This window comes from Ciconia boyciana, chromosome 10, assembly GCF_034638445.1.
Source record: "Ciconia boyciana chromosome 10, ASM3463844v1, whole genome shotgun sequence".
Lineage (NCBI taxonomy): Eukaryota > Metazoa > Chordata > Aves > Ciconiiformes > Ciconiidae > Ciconia > Ciconia boyciana.
Window position 1 is genome coordinate 4960617 of NC_132943.1, and position 14734 is coordinate 4975350.

The window sequence follows — 14734 nt, forward strand, 5'->3', positions numbered from 1 at the left end:
TACATACGGTCTCAGGAAGATCACATTTTATTTTGGGACATCCGTCAGGTACTGTGGTGAGCAGGGTCCATAAGATATGTCGACAGTGACGTGATCGTATCTGAGTTGATTAAATTGCTAGGCTGTGACACTCGCTTATCTTCAACTCTGGCTCGGGCTCCTGAGTTCTCGCTGTGGCACTGGTTCTCTTCGTGACTCTCCATAAGCAAGCTTTGGCCTCAGTTTCTTAATCTTAAAGATTAGAAAGCATCTAGTATATTCTTCTGCCTTTGTTATGTATGACTTCAACCCCAGAGGCGTGTATTTCTCCTGCGTGTTACTGGGGAATAATGGGCATTCAGCACTGGATGCTTTAGTTAATGATAAAAGCAATTCAGAAGTTTCAAGATACCAGAGTTGCATATGAGAGGTGTTGGGAAAACATAATTTGTAAAATATCTGGAAGCCTAAAAGTATTATTATTAGATTATTATTTTATTACTGGATTTTTCCATGTGGGGAAAATCTCAAAATGCTGCAGCATTGGGGTTCGGTTTGCTTACTCGGGGAATGCATCCGTGTTGTAAAAATTGACTTTATCGTGACTGTAAATGACTAGTGCATTTGTTAACCCTGCAAAACTCTCAGACAGGAGCTGGAGACCCTTTAAAAAATGGGCAAAAGGCTTCAGTTTCAGAACTGTCAGATTCTCCCACAATTTTAGCACATTCTCTTTTCCTTCGAATTCTCTCCTATATGCCTCTGCTCTTGCGTTGGTCCCCTGTGTCCCACGTCAGGAGCTCCAAACTGCCTTGCCCAAGCTGCAGAGCTGAGACCTTTTTATTCCTTTTCTTTTGCTGGTGGCATTATAGATAGAGGCCTGTTATGATCACACGTGAAATAAAATGATAGGACATCAGTACAGATTACACTTACAATCGTGTTATGTAAATGGAAATAAAACAGCTTATGGTATATGCCAGGCATGATGCAAGTTTTATTTAATAAATATGACTGAAGGGTTACATTCAATCCAAATGCTCCCCTTTGTGATCTTTAGCCATGTTTGTAGAGAAACCTCTCTTAAAGCACTTAAAGCTTAATTCAGAACAGACAAAACAATTATTTGTTGAAAGTCTGATGAAATATGTTTGGCAGCTTTTGAATTTAGGAGGGTGTTTGTCTCACTTCTTTGAAATCTCACTTCAGTCGGTCATTCAGCCATTTCGGTGTAATTGTTCAAATCTGGTAGCGGGTATGGGCTTTGCTGAGTTAAAAAATGATCTAATGGGAAAGTCTAGTGGCTGAAAGCAGGGTGTAATACACAAAGACTGGATTTTTCCTTATTGATTTGCTTTTGAATATTGGGCTACGGGCTGTCCCCATGGTTTTGGTGAAGTGCTGGTTGATAAATATCTCCATGTAGGTAGGGCTTTGGTCCTCCGGTACCTACCAGTAAGTGGGGCTCTCCTGCAACCTCCTGTTTGTGGTCTGGGTGACTGAGCATCACCTTCTACCGGCAAGAGATGCTGGAGGAGCAGCGTTGAATGCCCAGCAAGATGTTGCAGTGGTCACGGTCACTCGGGGCTAGGGAGTAGCTCGCATTGTCCCATGCGAATATTTGAGAAATGGTTATGATATTTGATTTTGACCTAAATAAGCAAATCGGAGAGCCGCTGCTCTCCTGGAGACTTCTGACTAGTATGCTGTGACATACCCTCTCTTCTAATGGCACTTTCTCGTTTAGTTTATTATATAGATATTCGATATACAGCTCTGGAGTCTCCTAAGCATTAAATAGTCTCATTTTGATTTCTTAGGGCACAGGAGTGTCACTTTATCTTCTGTAAGTATACATGATGTACCTTTATGCGCCAATGTGTGGCTATTTCTTATAGGAAGAGAAGGAAGAAGATTGACACAATGTGGTGTTATAGTTGAACTGTTGCATGGACACGGAGCAGAAACATTTAAATTGTAGTTCTGATTGCCAGTTCACGGATCGCATTGAATTGTTTGCTCAGCTTATATTATGGCAGGAAAGTTGCCACTATGCCACGGCAACAAATATCATAGAAGCATGAAGGGCAGTTGTGAGAAATACATATTTGCACTTCCCTTATAATTTTTTAATATTTGATTGAGATATGTTTTTACATATGTATATGAAGGAGTATGCACTTTGTGAATATATATTAAAATCACTAAGTTATTCCTAATGTTCTGTAGTGCTGCCTGCTCCTGACAAACATCTGATACGGATCATATGCCTCTAAAAAGAGAAGTTCCTCGAGCAAAATATCCTCATGAAAACAGGTTGGAGATACTCACATTCTCTCGCTCGCTCTCACTCGCATGTTACATTTTGGCACGTTGTAGAAGCAGGTAGCATATCTACTACCTGCTGTTGAAAGTGTTGAAGATACTGAATTATTTATTCCATCTTCTGCACTATCCAAACTCGTTTTGGATAGTTTGACACATCTCGGTCTTCCATATGGATACTTCATGGTGACAGAGTTGCCAGCTGCTCAGGTTTTATGACAGTCTGAGTTTTTTCGAGGACTGTATTAGTTTTCTGGGAAGAATCCTGCTTTTCCTGAGGTCCCATTCGTAGGCAGTAGTTACGCCTTGGGTTGATGCGCTGCAGTGGGAGTTTTTTTGGAAAATTAGCTAAGAGCTTCCATGAAAACATTTTTTAAAGGACTTGATGTTTATAGATTGTGCGAGACGAAACCAGAGGCATGGGATATACGAAAAATGTGAAACTATTTGCTAAGAAAACTAAGTTCCTTTTAGCGATAGTCTTCAAATTTGTAAAAAAAGTGTTTAGATACCAAGCTGCATAAAGCAACATACAAAAGAGGCTGAAATACTTTGGAGAGCAGGATTTTCGGGGCATTTGAAATGTGAAACTGCTAAGACCCTGCTCATCTTCTCTGTGATTGTGCAAAATGAGTGGGGCTTCTGTTGTTTTAAAATCTAAAATGTGTAAACCTGAAAATCAGGAGAAGATTTCAGATTTGAGTTTGTCAAAGCTTTTTAAAATAAAGGAAAATCGGCTGTTGTTTGACTTTACCTTTCAATCATTAGAGTATCTATTCATATGAACCTTTCTTAAGGGAAACGCTCACTATTTTGGTGAGCCTGTGCTGCACCGAGTTTGATTCCCCTTCAGTGGTATAAATCACATGTCGCTTGCAGTGAGGTCCGTATATCCATGACACTGGCTGTCTCTTCTGTGTCATCCTGGATCCAGACTGACACCAGATGATGTGAATTAATGGTCCTCGAAGTCTGTTGTTCAGATTTGCTACTGAATAGTAGTGTTATGTGTAGTCTTAGGACTTCTCCATGTTGCTACAACCTCTTGGGCATATTGCTTTTTTCATGCCAGTCATTTGACATGTTTGGTTTTTCTCCAGAGCTGGACACATAAGATACCCAATGAAATGAATTTGCAGACTTTAAAACAATAAATAGTGCTATTTAAATGTTACCTAACTGAGCAGAACATCAGTTTTACAAGTCTTTTTCTTTAAAAAGTCTTTTCACTGTATATCACTGCATCCTCTATATTTACCCTTGGTGAATTTGTTGCCTTCAGACACTGTCCTTTCTTTTTCTTCCTACTTTCTTTTTCTTGCTCCGACGCAGCATATATTTGGGCAGAGTTAGTCTGTACATCTCTCATAGACCATCCAGCAATGGCTACTTTTCACTAGCGGGTTATTCTGATTTGCTTATGTTCTGCTCTAATAAGATGCCTTTGCTTCATCATTTGATGCTGACGGTGTGAAATCTGAGTGAGGATGATGTGGATTCAAGGTTTTCTCCTTCCCCCCCATCACCGCAGCTATAGCTGCTTGATCTCAACCTCTCCCTTCATGGAAACAGAGAGGATGATGTAGCCCATGGTGAACAATCTGGCCACTAAAGTAAAAATGTGCATCTGTCAGTAATTAATTGAAGCCAAATTTAATTACAAATCAGGGAAAAAAATAGTACCACGCACTTAATAAAATTCCAGAAGCTTCAGTGCTAAAAAGCAAAGCAGTCCAAACAAAATACTCCTCCCTCAAATGTCTGAAAGTCTTATCTGTGAGAGAGTCTCTTTCAAGCTTGCTTCTTGACGTTAAAGAGAAAAGCAGTTTTGATTAACTGTTTTCACATCCTTTTTGGTATCTTTTTGAGTTAAAGGTCGTAGAAAATAGTGGTATGTGTTTAAGGCTAGTTCTTACCCAAGTGTGTCAGCTGGGGATCTGGCCCCCAAAATTGCATTGTAACGTTGGATTGCATGTGAATATTCCCATCAGCTATTTGAGATAAAAATTCGGGAAGGAACTGAGAGAGAAGCCAGATAATTTACAAATGAAATAATGCATTTATGTAACCTCTTGCCAATCTCTCACCTTGAAAATATTCTGTTGTTGGGCTTCAGCCCCATTCTAGTTTTGCTGGCTAAGATCAGTGAGGTCAGCGGGTTGAGACGGGAGGTTCTCAAGAACTCTGCCCGTGGTCCGAACAGAGGTCTGCCGAGCTGGGTGGCATGAGGAGACCCAGGGAAGGGTGGGACATGCAATAGTGGGGCTGGAAATGCAGCCCCTTCCACGCCAGCTGTGTCAAATAGCAGATGTGCACGCAGAGAGTCGAGCGGGTTCTTTGGGGTGTGCTATATATGAAGAAAGGGAAAATGCATTTGACTTCTAGGCAGTAAATTCTTTTGGAAAACGTAACTAAGGTCTGTCACAGCAGGAACAAGAATTTCAACTATTGTCCGAAATAACATACTATAAAATGAGGGGGGGGAGAATGTATTTTTAAATCAAAATATTAAAAAGGGATTGGCAATATGAGTTTAAACAAGCTATTCATTTCTACTGTATTTTAGTATACGAGACAAACCCCAAATCCAGAACTATTGAACTGGTAGCAGCCATGAATATTTATCACTGTGTACTGTATTACAGCATAAGGAAAAAATATTTTTCTTTACAATTAATATTTGTAAACTTTTATGAAAGTACATAACAAATAAATAAGACAAACACATGGCCTAATTAAGATGAAAGGCATGACAACCCTTGTGATTTGTTCTGAAAAATAAAGAGCGTTAAAATAGTAAGACTTAATTATTTCTGTAAACATTTCAAATTATGCTCTATCTAGAAAACCTTAATTTATGAGACATATATTATAATATCTACAAGCATTTTTGACATTTGTACATTCCATGTCAAGAAATTATTGTTAATTTATTATTTATTATACTGTATACTGTCATATATTATCACTTATTAGTATTTATTGTTCAGAAATTCCGAGTCATCTATTGTTTAATGGGAAATGGAAAAGCATTTTATATCTGATTGCAATTTGTGTATTCTTCATCTAGTGGTAAAAATGCAACTTCTGCAAGTTGATCATACAAAAATGTGTGCAATAATAAACAAAAATAACTGGTCTGTTTAACATTCCAGGCATTAATAATTCTATTTGATATTTACAATTCAATATTTACATTTGAAAAATAACTTAACGCCAAATCCATGGACTTGTCTGAATTGCTGGGTTGAAATCAAGGGAACTGTGTGATGGAGGAACCAAAGCCTTCAGGTTTGATCTTGAGGAGCTTGAAGACACCGTCGTCACCGTGGATGTGTTTATGGTCATATCTCTTGTCTTCTCCTTGAACTTTAAGGAGGCAACATAGCAGAGCAGCGGTCAGTACTTCTTGTCCCAACCGTGCTTGCCTTCACCAGAAGGATGAGCTGCCCCTAGTCTCACTGCAAATGCTTTCCCTAACGGCTCCTGTTATTTGCTATAAAATTTCAGCTGGTTTCTGATCAAACGGAGAAAATGTCGCTATCAGCAGCGGCATGACTCTGTTCTGTGTTTTATGGTTATCGATGACAATTTATTGGGTCGTCGTGCCCGCGTGGTCTCCGGTGGCACCCAGACTTCGCTCTGCTGAGTGCACAAGAACCGTGTCCAGAATAAAACCATATTTGGGGAAAAAATAGGAGGGTTTAAGACTCTGCTGTATGACATTAGGCCTCTCAATTGAAATTTTAGGAAAAAGAAATGTATTTATAGGTACAGTATAATTTGGGGCTCGGCGAGAGCGAAGCGGTCAGTGCCTTGTGAGATGTTCGGTGGGGTTTGATGCCGCCAAGCGCTCAAGGTTTTAGTTCTGGATTGGTGCAAAAACACTTCTTCCAGCCTCACGCTCCCCTCCTGAAGGATGGATGAATGTCAATTCAGTCAGTGCCGTCTAATGAGCAGTCTTCTTTTAGTACCTCTATCCCCCAAAAAGGCTCATATTTGTAGCCATATCCAAATCTAACTCTGTTTTATTGTAATACTGCACCTGGCAAACAAAGAGTGCTCCAGAAAAGACTGCCAGAGCTACAATCATAAACTCATTTTACTGTGAATGTAGTTGTTTCGCAGCAGAGATTTATGACCTTGGATTTCATTTGCAGTGCAGGACAGTCCCCGTTTCTGCTGCAGGCTCGTACCCTACGGTATTCCTCCTTTTCCAGGGAGAACTGGGTTACCTGTGCTGCCATGCAGGTGGTGGCCGCGTCCATCAGTCCTTCATGCTGGCAGAGTTTCTGCCAGACAGAGGGAATATGCCAGGGACAAATCAGGTGCTGTTTTAAACTCCTTTTGTGCTGTAAGCCCGGTGAATTGGAGAGTTCAGCCTCCATATCCATAGATACATAAATATGCCCTGTGTGGTCTCCCAAGGGGAAGGCAAAATGTGTTTTTAGTTAAGTTGCATGGGAATTTAATTGAAAGATTTAGGGCAATGCCATAAAAGAGTAAATCATGGTTATGTGACACGAAGAAGATTTATAAAGCAAAATAAAAATACTTTAGCACCTTTACTTTTATAATTTGCTTGGTATGAATGGAAACCTATATTAGTCATTATGTCTGCTGGTAATTAAGAAAAGTAAAGGTTTTTATATTTTGACAGCTTTTCAGTCCTTTGGAGTAAAATAATGGGGAAGGCAATAGCAAAGGTCAGCGTTCTCCGGACACATCGTGGCTCTGAACCTGCAAGCACTCTCAGTTTCCTTCCCATGCATATTTGTATGAATTAAGCACACGCTTAACTTAATTCACATAAGTAGTTCCTCAGAAGTCAGAAGGACTATTAAGTGATTCAGATTAAGCACAAGCTTAGAGTAAGACCAGAGCTTGTGTGGATGGTGGCCCTGAAATTTGGCCAGCCTCCAAGGCAGTGATGCTACTGCATGTGGGATGGTCCTGCTCTATGCAAGAAGGTCATTTGTGACACAGAAAAATACTTGGGGATATTTCGAAGAGGAGAGCTAGGGCAGTCGCATTAGAAATGTGACCTTCAGTGGAGGTTTTGTGAGGATTCGCACAATATATTTATTGAAGAGTGCTGTATATATTATATGTTGTGGCGTTGATAGGTCTAGATAAGAATACCATAATAGCAGTTGAAATGTGGGGGGTTTTGTGAGATGGTAAGTTAATGATGTAGCTGTTAATTTGAATTTAGCAGACGTTTTAAATATAGGTTTCTCTTACAGAGACAAAAGTTGCAATTTAAAGCTCTTTGGTGGTCTAAAAACAGCTTAATTCTCTAGTAGCATGGTAATAAGTACTAATCCAGCTTATACAGTGATTGTAGTATGTCATGTTTGTGAAAGATTGCCTAACTCTGCTTTCTCTGGGTTTTATGTTAATTTTTTTAAATTAAACATAAAACCTTATAACATCTTTATGCTGAGATAAACTGTTCAATTTAACTTGTGCTCAAGCAGCAGCTGTCAGGAATTATCGTGTTTCGAGCGTTCTTGCCATCACCTTGTGTCTCTACCTCCCGGATACACTCCGTGGGATGATAAACCTCACCTTGTTAGGATTTATTACTTAAATAATAACCCGAGGTAAAATGCAAGTTGATGTCACACGGAATGACAACTGACATACATTTATGTCACACGTTACATTATAATAAACTTTCCTTTCTTCCCCTTGTAATAGGTGTTAAGTGGAAATACACTCCAGCATATCCTCCAGTGCCCTGCGTGAGTCCATTAGCCACGTACACGGCTGCTCTGTGGGCATGTTCGCGGGGACTCGTGCTGTCAGGTGTTATTTAAGCTTATAATGCCGGAGAAATTGGTTATTGCTGGTAGTTAGCAGCCTTTATGCCGGTAAAGAAACAACTATAAGAGCATCTCATACTCGTTGGGTTAAATTCTGCAAATGCTGTGAAGTAATGCAAGCGAGTCAAGAAGGACTCGCTAATTCTAATAATATTACTACTTAAATAGTTTTATTTTTATTATTTTTTTGCCGTAAGAAACGCAAGCAGTGTCATTTCAGGCTCTAAATCTGAATTTGCTAGTAATCGCAACACTTTCTCTTGACATTGATTTATTGGTGGACTGGGCAGTGATAAGCATTCTGCTTGTTAATTGAGTCTTATCCCTTCCCACTTACAGTGGAGAAAACGTGGGTCTACCTCTTGCAAGCTTTCCAAGTTCTTGGCCTTTCTTGCCTTACTGGTAGACAGCCTCCCGCTCCCTCTAACGACGCTATTGAATTCCTCCCACTTGTCTAAGCCGGTACTGCAAACATTATTTTCCTTTCCTGTGGATATAACCATCTTTTTTTCATATTCCTCTCCTCGTTATTCCTTCGTCCATCTGAGCGAGTTCAGGTATTTCAGAGCTACATGGTTTTGTCCAAGCTTAAATCCTGGATCTCATTTCTCGTCACGCTCCCGGTTGCCCTTTTCTCTCCAGTCACCACGTTAACCTTGGCATCCCCCCTGTCTTCTCTTTCCACTCTTGCTTCTGTGCCTTGCTCTGTGCTGCTTCCCGTGTTTTCAATCCCAACGCGCCATCTCTTCTTTTTTTTTTTTCCCCTCTCTTCATTCAGACGCAGCCAACTTCGTAGACGCTATCCTGCATCAATTCAGTTTTCTTCCTAACCCATTGCAGAAAGAGGTTTTCTGAAAAATCAGTAAAGGATAAACTATAGTGCCATCCAGAAATAGCCAGAATTTTGCCAAGCAACCATTTCATCTCACTTCCGTAGTATTTGGGGTATGTTTTCTCCTGTTTGTATTTTTCTGCGTCACCCCAGTGCTGAGCTCGCAGCCGTCTCTGAGCAGGGGTATTGCATCTCCCGCAGGAAGTTTTCCTGCCTCTGCTTTGAGTCTGGCACCCAAGTCGTTATGAGGTCCAGGGGTTATTACTCTTCGTGACAAATAAGCGATGCCTTGCGTAAAACTATTTTTTCCTCTTGGTGTGGCTCATAATAAACCCGAGCTTGTATCTTAATTGGCATTCTGTTTGACAGCCCCTTTAGAACGATCAAATATTTGATGAACAAGGCAATAACATTCATCTCTTACTTTCGTAAGCCTTTCAGATTAGCACTGACTCAAGTTGATGAAGATGGATACAGGATCTGTTCTCTAGGAAGTGTTTGTTCTGTAGATACAGATTATCTAAGAATGGTGTGTGTCAGCATAGGTGGTGTTATGATATATATATATGGCTGTTGGGAGGAGTTCATGAGTTTTAAGGTTGACAGCCAGGGTGAGAAGTTTTTAATATTAGTGATGTCTGTTTGGCAGTAATCTTGAACACAAAATCCATGTAAAAATGGGAAGAATAGGAATAAAATAGGATAAAGAATTGGAAGAATAGGAGTAAAAATAGGAAAGATTTTAAAAGAATTAAACATTGCATAAATCAATTCTGAATCTGAACCACTAAAATGGTGGATAGCAAAAAAAAAAAGTCAGAAGCATGCTATATTGAAAAGTAGTTTATTAAAGCTTCATGTTTTATGTGCAATAAATACCTGATCTCTTTTTTTTTTTTTTAATCCTTATAATGAGAAATGTATAACACGGATGTCTACGGCTCTGCAGTTCTCTGTAGGCTCAGGATTCAGTTTGCTTGAAAGCAGCGTTAGCCAGGGGACAGGAGATGCTCGCATACTTTTGGTGAAATGCAGGGAAATCTGCCACTGGTTACAGTAGGGTCACGATTTCATATTACACATTTAAATAGATTCATTTTCTGGTAGCCTGGTAAGTTGTACAAGGCTAAGATAGCAGCTTGTTAGTGGTGTTTGTGCCTGCTTTATATGATTGAAGGATGTGTGCAGTGTTGTAGACTCTGGAATAGCAGGAGTGCTACGGCAATACTGGGGTGCAAGGGTAGAAACGATGTTTCATTACAGAGGATACCTAATAAAAATGTGAAAATAAAACAGAAAAAGGGTGGGGGGAAAAAAAAAGAAAACCAGACCATACTAGATAAGTGCACTGCATAAATCAAAAGGGTTTATGTCATAACATGAACATGTGCCATTCCTGCTCATATATTGAATTTCAGTAGTTGGTTGCATAAAGAAGTAAAGTGTAATGAAACTGGCAAGCAAAGTATTCCCTAGTCAGCCTTATCTTTGTTCCATTTGTCCTTCAGATACAGCTTTTCTTGCCTTTTTCAATAAAATCCATCCAGCTTTTTTTATTTTGCATCTCTCTGTAACCGAGCTGGGAAGACCAATGAGATTCGGTGCTTTTCTAGTTGGGTTCTTAGCAGCTGCTTTTTAAGAGATCAAAACTTCGAATGCTGCTACATGGTATTAAGGCTTAGCTATTGATGTGTCCCTATAGGGGTTATGTTTTTCTTGGGGGTGGAGGGGGAGAGAAGGGGAAGGGGTGACCCCTGCGAGCGTGCTTGCAGACAGTAAACACTGCTCTCCTTGTTTTCCAGGATCCTCTTTGCAAGCTCGGTGCTTAACCTGGCTGAACTCGCTGCCCTCCGCCCTGACCTTGGCAAATTGAAAAAGGTCCTCTACTTCCATGAGAATCAGTTGGCCTATCCTGTGCAGAGATGCCAGGAAAGGGATTTTCAGTATGGATACAACCAGGTTCTTTCATGGTAGGTGTTTCTCGCACCGCTCCGTGTTATTTAAGGTGTCCTTCTGTCTACAACCTTGCAGCATCGCAAGCCTGAGGAGTCCTCCTGCGTATAAACGATGACCCTGTAGAAAACCGAGGTACCAGCAGAGTCCCGAAGAGAGCTTGATAAAAGTGCTGTGGCAGAAATAATCCCCTGTACAAATTCATCTCAATTTATTGTATAAAGTCCACCGGTGCTACATTGGGCTACCATGGCACGCCCATTAGTGGTGCGGATTTTGACCTGTGTCTTGGCCGTAAGCGAGGTGCTTTGTTTCACGGATGCTTCGCAAAGCTGCAGCTAATCAGCTCTTGCTTGGCCGTAGCTTTTACTGCATCCAACTGAAATTATGTAGAGGGTTTTAGGGAAATAAACAGAAATTAAAATGTACTGCAGCACTTTTCTTGTGAAGAGAGGGCAGTAAACATACCAGATAAATCCTTATATTTCTTTCATCTAGTATTCAGAAATTGTGCAGTGCTAAAATACCCAGACGTTTTAAAGGCTGCGGTCCTTTATTGTTGCTAAAAACAAATGTATTTCTCGAATCTGAGTTAATGAAAGAAGTTAATAACAGCAACGCTGAAAAGCTTTGTGGTTAGGCACTGTACAGACCTAAGTGAAACAGCAAAACTCAGTTGCTTTGAACTGAAATAAATTCATTTCCATGATCTTTCTCACCTGTCTGTTAGTAGGAGAATTATTAGGAATAGGGATTGAGCATTTTAAGGTACAAGTGAAGCTTCTGCATCTTTATAATACAAGCCAGTTGGTATTGAAATTTCTCAGATAATGATCTGTGTATACTCCGGCCATTCTGTAGCTGCTTCTGCCGCTGCATCTGCAACATGTTTCCCTTACTGAGCAGTAAAGATGGGAAAGTATAGTGAAAGATCTTTTGAAAACAGAAGCAGCCATTTTCAGATGTTATACAAAAAGATACATTTTTTGGCACTGGGGCAAGGAATATTTTTTTGTATATATATTTTGCTTTATTATGGCAGTTGCTTTTCACATGTCTATTGTAAGCTGACAAACATTTATCCTCAAAATATGCATTTTTAAGATAGTAAAAGTATCTTTTATTAGGGGGGAAAAAAAAAAGACTTCTGTAGATGTTCCATTCTGTCTCCTCCAGCCTCCAGTAGCTTCTCCATGTAATTGTATTATATTCATCTTCCATTTCTGTTGCTGCAGAAACCCCGTTTTTACCAGTCGATAGAAGCCATCTCCTCTGTACTGTTCGTAACTACCTAGCGGTCTTCTGCAAAGACATGCCATCTTCCCATCTTCCAAATCTGTTAGAAATGCTAGAAATGTGAAAATGTATCTTTCCAGTTTTGCATAGAGATTTTGGAGATGATGAAAATTGGAGCACTTTGAATCGCCAGGTTGGTGCTTTGGATAATTCGGAAAGAAGTGGTTTTGGTTTCTTTTTTTTTTCATTCCTAGTGTTTCCATAGAGTTTGTGTAATAAAATCACACTTTTCAATGGTGGCTGAGATTCCTTTTAGCTGCTCAGGCAGTGGTGGTGACGGGATCTTTCTAATTTGCCAGTGATATGCAGAACCTCTAGGAAGAAGTTGGGCAGAGGTGACATCACGCCATCATTAAATCAGTGCAGAAAAGATGACTGGGTCGTTTGTACAAAAACGAGGAGACCAACGGGTTAAAAACCATAGGTGGGGAAGAGGGTGGGGTTCCAGAAAGCATTTCAGCTCCTGCAGCCTGCTTGCAAAGGATTATTTCTCTCTCTCTCATGGTTGGGTTTTTCTTTGCTTTTTCTGCTGACTCCTGCTGCTTTGGTGAGCAGTGTCAGTTCTCTTTCTTGACCAGGCAGCAGTGAGATGCAGTGAGGATGAATGACAGCCTCTCACCTCAAATATACTTTTCACCAGCCTGGTGACTTATGAACGCATGTCCTCAATGTATCTTATGACCCATAGGTCTGTATTACAATATATAACATATTGAGAAAAGCAGCCGGCTATAAAGCATTTCTTACCTCCGTTAGCGTTGCGTGTTTGCCAGTGTAGCTAAGATTGTGTCAGCACTTCGAGGTTAAACTCCCAGATAGTTCAGGCTTTTTGATAGCTTCTCGTTTCCTCCAGGCTGACCCTAAGCAGAGAAATAATACCTACGTTATCATTTAACTGCATCGTAAAAATATTGATCCGGTTGATTTTAAAACACGGCAGTAAAGAACAAAAAGTTGCATTAATATGCCAAATTTTTTCAAACTTTTTTTTGGTACTGTGTGCTGTGTGTATTTTTTTATATATAGATATATTTAGTGAATGTACTTTTAATGAGGATTATGTATGCATAGGTTAAAATAACATTCTGTTTCTCTAGTATCCTGCTACCTGACATACTTGGTCAGTCGAACGTAGGTTAACCAGAGGTAAGTTGTCCTTCAGTGTGAAGGATTATTTCTAAGGAATTTTCATGTTCTTCCAAGTTTAATTCTACAAAAGTCATATTACAGTGGGCCTTATCTGTTTATAATGCTTTTAAGAGATAATGGAAGTAATATTATTCTTACCATTTTATGAATAAAAAGTGATCCACAGATCGAATAGGATGCGCTCCTTTAGATTAATAATAATATTTTACTACTTAATTGAAAAAAAATTAAAAAATATTTCAGAGTGCATATACAGAAATCAAGACATTTCTAATTAAGGTACGTATGCTACTCCTCATTCACGTGAAGAAGCCGATTTTAATTAGCATTCCACTTGCACCTCTTGTTTGTTTATGAGAATATGTGTCCTATTTCCATTGCATTTAAAATAATTCTGTTCCATTTGCAGCAGCAGTACATTCATTAATCTTAACCTCTTTTTACAGTTTGGTTGCTGATGTTGTGGTGTTCAACTCTGCTTTTAATATGGAATCGTTTCTTACATCCATTGGAAAATTTATGAAGCTGATTCCTGACCACAGACCTAAGGATTTGGAAAAAATAATCAGACCGAAGTGCCACGTTCTTTATTTTCCAGTCAGGTTTCCTGATGTGAGCAGGTCAGTACATTTTCCACGTCATAAATTGCCTCCAGTCTGTCAAAACTCTCTATTTATGGTGGCGTTCTAACTAATCAGCTAAAGCATCATTAATGAAAGAGTTTGATAATATGCAAAATCTCCTAATTGATAAATGTATTTCAATAATCAGAGGCTGTTCTGGCAGCGTCTGATCTGCTGAGCCTGTCCTTAGTGCGTGTCATACAAACTGGCATCGTTCAGGGTGAGTGATTTCCCGCGTGTTTTAGACATTTCCCACTTGTTTCGGTCTTTAAGGAGTTGCCTGCTCCTCAGCTCTGTATATATTTGTACAGGGGAGGTCAAGGAGGAGAACGAAATGCTAGAGAACAGTAAAAGCGATAAGCCTGTAGTCAAGAAGCTATATTTCCCTTGGTGTGTTGCAGTGGGATTTTATTCCCTCCTCCCTCCCCTACCTCTTTTATTGCTTTCCAGGTAGGCGAGAAGCATCCCGGTAGCAGGGAGCAGACTTGCAGATGTTGGCGTTAGCTTGCAGCCGTAGTTACTCTGCAGTCTTCCTCGGTTACTCTGAAGGACGTTTTTTATTACCCTCGTTTCGGAGCCCGTCTTGAAATTAGCGGTGGGTTATGTGGCTCAAAGGGAACATTCGCTAGATCCTTTTCACTTTTGATTAAACCTGGCACAATTGTTTTTCCTGTTATAAGGGACTCTCCTCCCACCGAACAGGAACTTTGCTTCAATGGGACCAGTACTAAATAGAGTATGATTCTGCA

The 14734-nt window shown here is 39.9% G+C and overlaps 1 protein-coding gene across 6 annotated transcripts in view; it reads left to right on the forward strand.

Moving 5' to 3' along the window:
* The window catches only part of GTDC1 (glycosyltransferase like domain containing 1), a 343668-nt gene that overhangs the window by 83653 nt on the left and 245281 nt on the right, over positions 1 to 14734 (forward strand). For all 6 annotated transcript variants that reach the window (XR_012044289.1, XM_072874173.1, XM_072874179.1 and 3 more), the window contains 2 exons: positions 10767 to 10934; positions 13809 to 13982. Coding sequence is in view for 5 of the 6 variants with exons in the window: in XM_072874173.1 (XP_072730274.1) it covers positions 10767 to 10934; positions 13809 to 13982 (342 nt within the window). In the remaining variant the exon portion in view is untranslated. The remainder of the gene's footprint in view (positions 1 to 10766; positions 10935 to 13808; positions 13983 to 14734) is intronic.